At 39.2% G+C, this 6,019-nt stretch overlaps 1 protein-coding gene across 1 annotated transcript in view; it reads right to left on the bottom strand.

Annotated features, from left to right (window-relative positions):
- Window positions 1–3,717: 3,717 nt before the first annotated feature.
- ttll10 (tubulin tyrosine ligase-like family, member 10) overlaps window positions 3,718–6,019 on the bottom strand; it is a 62,883-nt gene continuing 60,581 nt past the window's right edge. Inside the window, exons 10-12 of the mRNA XM_057828383.1 lie at window positions 4,135–4,251; window positions 3,970–4,063; window positions 3,718–3,899 (exon numbers count right to left, since the gene is read on the bottom strand). Coding sequence (XP_057684366.1) covers window positions 3,718–3,899; window positions 3,970–4,063; window positions 4,135–4,251 — 393 coding nt within the window. The remainder of the gene's footprint in view (window positions 3,900–3,969; window positions 4,064–4,134; window positions 4,252–6,019) is intronic.

Raw genomic sequence — 6,019 nt, 5'->3', positions numbered from 1 at the left:
TTATGTCGCAGCACCAGATGGTGTTTCAGAAAATGATTGAAAAACATGAATTTGATACTGTAAAGTGGATTATTTGACTAGCTTTTGTAAATTATGTAATAAAGCTTCATTTATTTACTTACAATAATAACTAGAATTTAAACAGACTGTGAGATGTGAGATGACAAAACTCCAAAAATGGGCCGGACAAAAGTATTAGCACCCTTTAATAAAATCATGTGATACTTCTCCAATTTGTGTAGTTAACAGCACATGTTACTTACCTGTGGCATATAACAGGTGGTGGCAATAACTAAATCCCACTTGCAGCCAGTAAAAATGGATCAAAGTTGACTCAACCTCTGTGCTTTGCCCTTGTGCGTATTACATTGAGCATGGAGAAAAGAAAGAAGACCAAAAAACTTTCTGAGGACTTGAGAAGCAAAACTGTGAGAAAGCACAGGCAATTTCTATGCTACAAGTCCATCTTCAAAGACCTGAGATTTCCCATGTCTACCGTGCGCAGTGTCATCAATTAGTATAAAGCCCATGGCACTGTGGCTAACCTCCCAAGATGTGGACGGAAAAGAAAAATTTGCGAGAAATTTCAACGAAAGATTGTGCAGATGGTGGATAAAGAACCTCGACTAACATCCAAACAACTTCAAGCTGTCCGCCAGTCCAAGGGTACAACAGTGTTAACCCGTACGATCTGTCGGCGTCTGAATGATAAGGGCCTCTATGGTAGGCTACCAAGGAAGACCCCACTTTTGACCCAGAGACATAAAAAGTCAGGCTGGAGTTTGCCAAAACTTACCTGAGAAAGCCAAAAGCATTTTGGAAGAATATTCTCTGGTCAGATGAGACAAAATAACAGCTTTTCAGGAAACAGTGGCGCCTCCAGAAATTTTTCGTAGGGGTGGCCAGATGGGGCCACTTAAAATCTTGGGGTGGCCAAAATTAAAAGCCATAATTTCAGGTTTTCATTATATTATTGCAGTAAAAAGGTCAGGGGAAAACTATCAGAAAGACTTAAGGACACGGCTACTGATCTACTTTGGTGTATTGTGTAATATTTGATGTTACTAATAATTTAATGTGCATAGTCCATAACTGTCCAGTCAACATTTTGAGTTCCACAACAATTCTGTTTTATTGTGTTATGTATATATTAGGCATAAGGTGTACATTTAACAAAACAAAATAATTACTGGGGAAAAGCAGGTGCTGGCAGATTTGCATTTGGGATGAAATGCATAACTGAAGCTACAACAATCTAACGATATACTGGCAAGCGGGGTGGCCAGTGGGGTGGCCAACAAATTTATAGGGGTGGCCGTGGCCACCCCTGGCCACCCCCTGGGGGCGCCACTGTCAGGAAAAGGCATCAACATAGGAGTTTACAGGGGACAAAATGAGGTCTTCAAAGAAAAGAACACGGTCCCCACAGTCAAACATGGCGGAGGTTCCCTGATGTTTTGAGATTGCTTTGCTACCTCTGGCACTGGACTGCTTGACCGTGTGCATGGCATTATGAAATCTAACAACTGCCAACAAATTTAGCAGCATAATGTAGGGCCCATTGTGAGAAAGCTGGCTCTCCCTTAGAGGTCAAGGGACTTCCAACAGGACAATGACCCAAAACACACTTCAAAAAGCTCTTGAAAACGGTTAGAGAGAAAGCACTGGAGACTTCTAAAGTGGCCAGCAATGAGTCCGGACCTGAATCCCATAGAACACCTGTGGAGAGATGTGAAAATGACAGTTTGGAGAAGGCACCCTTCAAATATCAGAGACCTGAAACAGTTAGCCAAGAGGAATGGTCTAAAATTCCAGCAGAGCATTGTAAGAATCTCATTGATGGATACCGGAAGCGGTTGTTCGCAGTTATTTTGTCTGAAGGTTGTGCTACCAAGTATTAGGCTGAGGGTGCCAATACTTTTGTCCGGCCCATTTTTGGAGATTTGTGTAAAATGTAAGGCTGTCAAAATTATCGCGTTAACGCGCGGTAATTAATTTTTTAAATTAATCACGTTAAAATATTTGACGCAATTAACGCACATGTCCCGCTCAGACAGTATTCTGCCTTTTGGTAAGGTTTGCAGCAAGGTTTTTTGTGCTGTCTAACAGCGAACTCTTGTGGTCGCTTTGCGACATGGTTTATTGCTTTCTTGCCAGTTCAATATGGCTGCACGACGTCTTGGGCGGACGCCTACGTTGTAATGTTGTGCTTATATGATCCTTGGACAAGATTTGTCCGTAAGTATGGTTGTTGTAAAGAATGTACATATTATGTTAGTAAGCGAAATGTTATATTTTTTGTATGAGATGCTTTTTGTTTATGTTTAGTGAACCTGTATAGCGTGCTAAGCTAACGTTGTTGCTAATGCAATGCTTGTGTACTTTTTTTTTTGTAGTTTCACTACGGTCTAAAGAGGACAATGGTTTGAGGCCATTTTATTAATAAATCAGATGAAAAAGTAAGAAGTCTGATTATTAAGGCATCGTTCACTAGCTGTCTAGCTTTGGAAAAAGTAGACGCTTCGGAGTGAGGACAGCATAGACAGATTTAAATGACAGTAGAGTGAAATGCCCACTACAGTCCTTATGTACCTGTATGTATATATCCATCTTGTGTCTTATCTTTCCATTCCAACAAATTATTTTACAGAATATATATATAATTTACAGAAAAATCTGGCATATTTTATAGATGGTTTGAATTGCGATTAATTGCGATTAATTACGATTAATTAATTTTTAAGCTGTAATTAACTCGATTAAAAATTTTAATCGTTTGACAGCCCTAGTAAAATGATAATGATTTTTTTTTCATTCTCTTTTGTGTTTTTTCACTGCAAGCAAAATAAATGAAGATATTACAAACAAAGCATTTGTAATTGCAATCATTTTCTGGGAGAAATTGAGCATTATCTGACAGAATTGCTGGGGTGTCAATACATTTGGCCAGCAGTGTAAATGCCATGGTATAATATGCTCATCACAAACAAACACACACGCACATTTGCATACCCCGCACATGCCCACACACAGTAAAGATGTATTTTCTCTACTCTTGTAGTCCCAAATTGAAAAGTATCATTTTTATATTTCAACATTTCTTTCAACATTTAATAAAATAACTCAGCCCTTTTATTATTAACTGAATAAAGTTTAGTAGGGTATGTGTTTGGTAAAAAAAAAAAACATCAGGCAAAACAAAAACAAACAAGACTCAGCTCAAGTAAAACACTTGTTTAAAATAAATGTGATATTTTTAATACTACATTATAATACTATTGTACATTTAATTCTACGTATTATTATTAATATCAAGCAGTTTTTAGAAGCCAGTTATTTTCACTTTACAGAAACTTGTTTTATTCAAAAATTCATATCAATCTATAGATTGATTAAATACAGGAAAATATTTCATATGTTTATTTTGTTTTAAATGTAATGAATCTAGTTAAAACCAGATAAAAAATTCTGCCTATTTTTTATCCTGACATTGCCTTTTTGCATTCTTTGGCACAACCGGATACTCTTTAGGTTATTTTTTTCATCATGACTTTGCGTTACTGGCAACAACAACACAAGGCTCTTTTTTTGTACATTTGCCAGATGTTTCCACACATGCTGACCTACGGGGGGTTGCTGTCTTTTGCACATGCTCAGTTTGAGCTCCACACAACTACGAGGGTTCCAGTTGACAGCTAAAGCTTCCTCCACTGACCTTTATAATCTTGCTTCTCTTTTTTTATCTTCTTCTTTCTTTTTGATGAATTTGTGTCCATTTTCTGTGTTATTGGATTCAGAGCTATGGAGTCCATTGTACAAGAGCACAAAGTCCCTCTGACAGGCCAAAGGCAAGATCTGTTGTCTCAGACGGCACTTGTTGAAGATTTCAAGAGTTAAATCTGAAGATGAGTGTTGAAGAAATGACGTATGTAAGGCGCAAACACGCATGTTAATTTTGAATATACTTACCCAATGTCTCCGCTATAGTATTGGGTATCACCTCCTTCAGCACCTCACAGTTGACTTGGAGAGCTGGATTACAGTTCATCTCCAAAAGCCACACCTTTTTTAAAAGTGCACGATTCCGTTTTTAAAACCACACACGAAAAGGGAGCAATTTTTTTTATTGCCCACCTTAAAGTCCTGGTCCACCATAAAGTCACAGCCAATCAGGTCGAAAAAACCCAGCTTGCGATCCAGCTTGGGTTTAACAGCAAGGAAACATTGTGTCATTATCTGCTGCATGCAACGCTGAAGCACAGTAAAAAAATAAAATAAAAAAAAAAAAGAAGGAAGAATCAATTTATTGGACCTTTACATCCATATATAATTTATTATCATTAGGTGCACCTACAAAACTTGATGAAACCGAACAAAAAAGTGGTTATCAAACATTTTACAGGAAGAATGCTTGGTTCTCTGAGTGACACGTTCAGGACCAATATGAAAATTGTTGTTCCAGAAAAAAACACAGTGGTTTTATTCGTTTATATAAGCCACAGTTTGAACATTAAAGCAACACTAGATAACTTTTCAACCTTTATAAAATATTTTCTTAACAATTGTGACGACATGTCGACTTACAACTAGTTGAATAACACCTCTTTTACATCTTGAGGTGGTCTATCGCTTTCACCAGCACTGATTACCTTTGAGGAGGGTGGGAGGAACCCTGCCACACAAAAAAACTACAAATATGCTGACAGTTTTATGGCATGTGTCACTTCCCCCTTTCCCCTTTCATTTTCAAAACGGAAGTTGATGCGAACGCTTTCGGGCGAATTCTGCAAAGATGGCAGAGCAACAATAGAGACAAAAGGTTTTGTTCGATGAGGAGAAAAAAGGGAGGCTACCAGGATACTCAAGAATAAACATTGGTCTCGCTTTCACAAGCTGGCATGATGCCCCCCCGTCAACACTGACGAGTTTGGGTGGGGTGGGTGGTTTAACAACACTAACCCACACGGTTGCTAACTGTCTTATGCTATTGTTTAGCCACAATTGGATTCATTACCTTATTACTATTCACCCTTCACACAGCTGTTGGAAACAGAAATGTTGTTTAATCCATCTGCAGGTGACTGAGAGACTGATTTTTTTATTCATTGTTGATTTTACAATACTGTACAGGTGTGCGCTGGCCCTCATGGGAAATGCAGTCTTCCTTAAACACTACCACTTTTGTCCACCGGCATCGCTAAAATCACCAAAACTGAAAAGTGACATAGCGTTGCTTTAATAGTAGCACAGTAGCGATGTACTGAGGAATTGAGTTCAATGGTATGACACTTAGATGTTGTTCTTAATATTTAAAAATACACAGTTCTAAAGCACTACATGTGAAAACTGGTAGTTGACTACAACTACACTCTACTTGGATGGATGCACTGTAGTGGATTTAATAAGGTTATTTGGCGTACAACAGGAGGAAGCCTGCATAGCCCTAGCGGTGCTCATACCACACTTTGACAACCACAAAAAACAAACAAACAGACAAACAAACAAAAAAAGAGTATCACATTGTACCACAGGAGCAGCACTTGGGGTGGGGCAGCTACACCCGGGCCCAGGTCTCTACAGGGCCCGGTTTGTGGGCTTGAAGGGGGCCTGGGTAGGCTAGGGGAGGGGCTAAAAATCATGAATGATGATGCCTACAAATAAAGTTAAGACAGTTGGGCCTGAGTTATACTCCCGCGTTGCAGTGGCGGCGCAGCAACTACGGCGTCATTCGACATTCGATAGTTCTGCGGTGAGGGAAGGCGTTGCTCTGTAATTCACTGCCAAGCCACTAGAGGGGTGTAGCGTTATGTTTGTACGGTTTTGGGGCATGCTTGTTGACTTCCGCTAGCTTAATGGAGAAAAAATAAACAATGCAAGATGGAACTCTTGAATGTAAATCTTCTGCTCATCAACAGTGAATAAATGTTAAACATACAAATGTTGAGGGGCAGGTGACGCAGAAGACGGTTTCGAGGCGGTCTGGCCAACTTTTGATGCCGCACAGAGAGTTCTAGACTCG

The sequence above is a fragment of the Corythoichthys intestinalis genome, chromosome 2, assembly GCF_030265065.1.
Source record: "Corythoichthys intestinalis isolate RoL2023-P3 chromosome 2, ASM3026506v1, whole genome shotgun sequence".
Taxonomy (NCBI): Eukaryota; Metazoa; Chordata; class Actinopteri; order Syngnathiformes; family Syngnathidae; genus Corythoichthys; species Corythoichthys intestinalis.
Note: the sequence above shows the minus strand (reverse complement) of the source record. Positions and strands in the feature narration are given on the sequence as shown.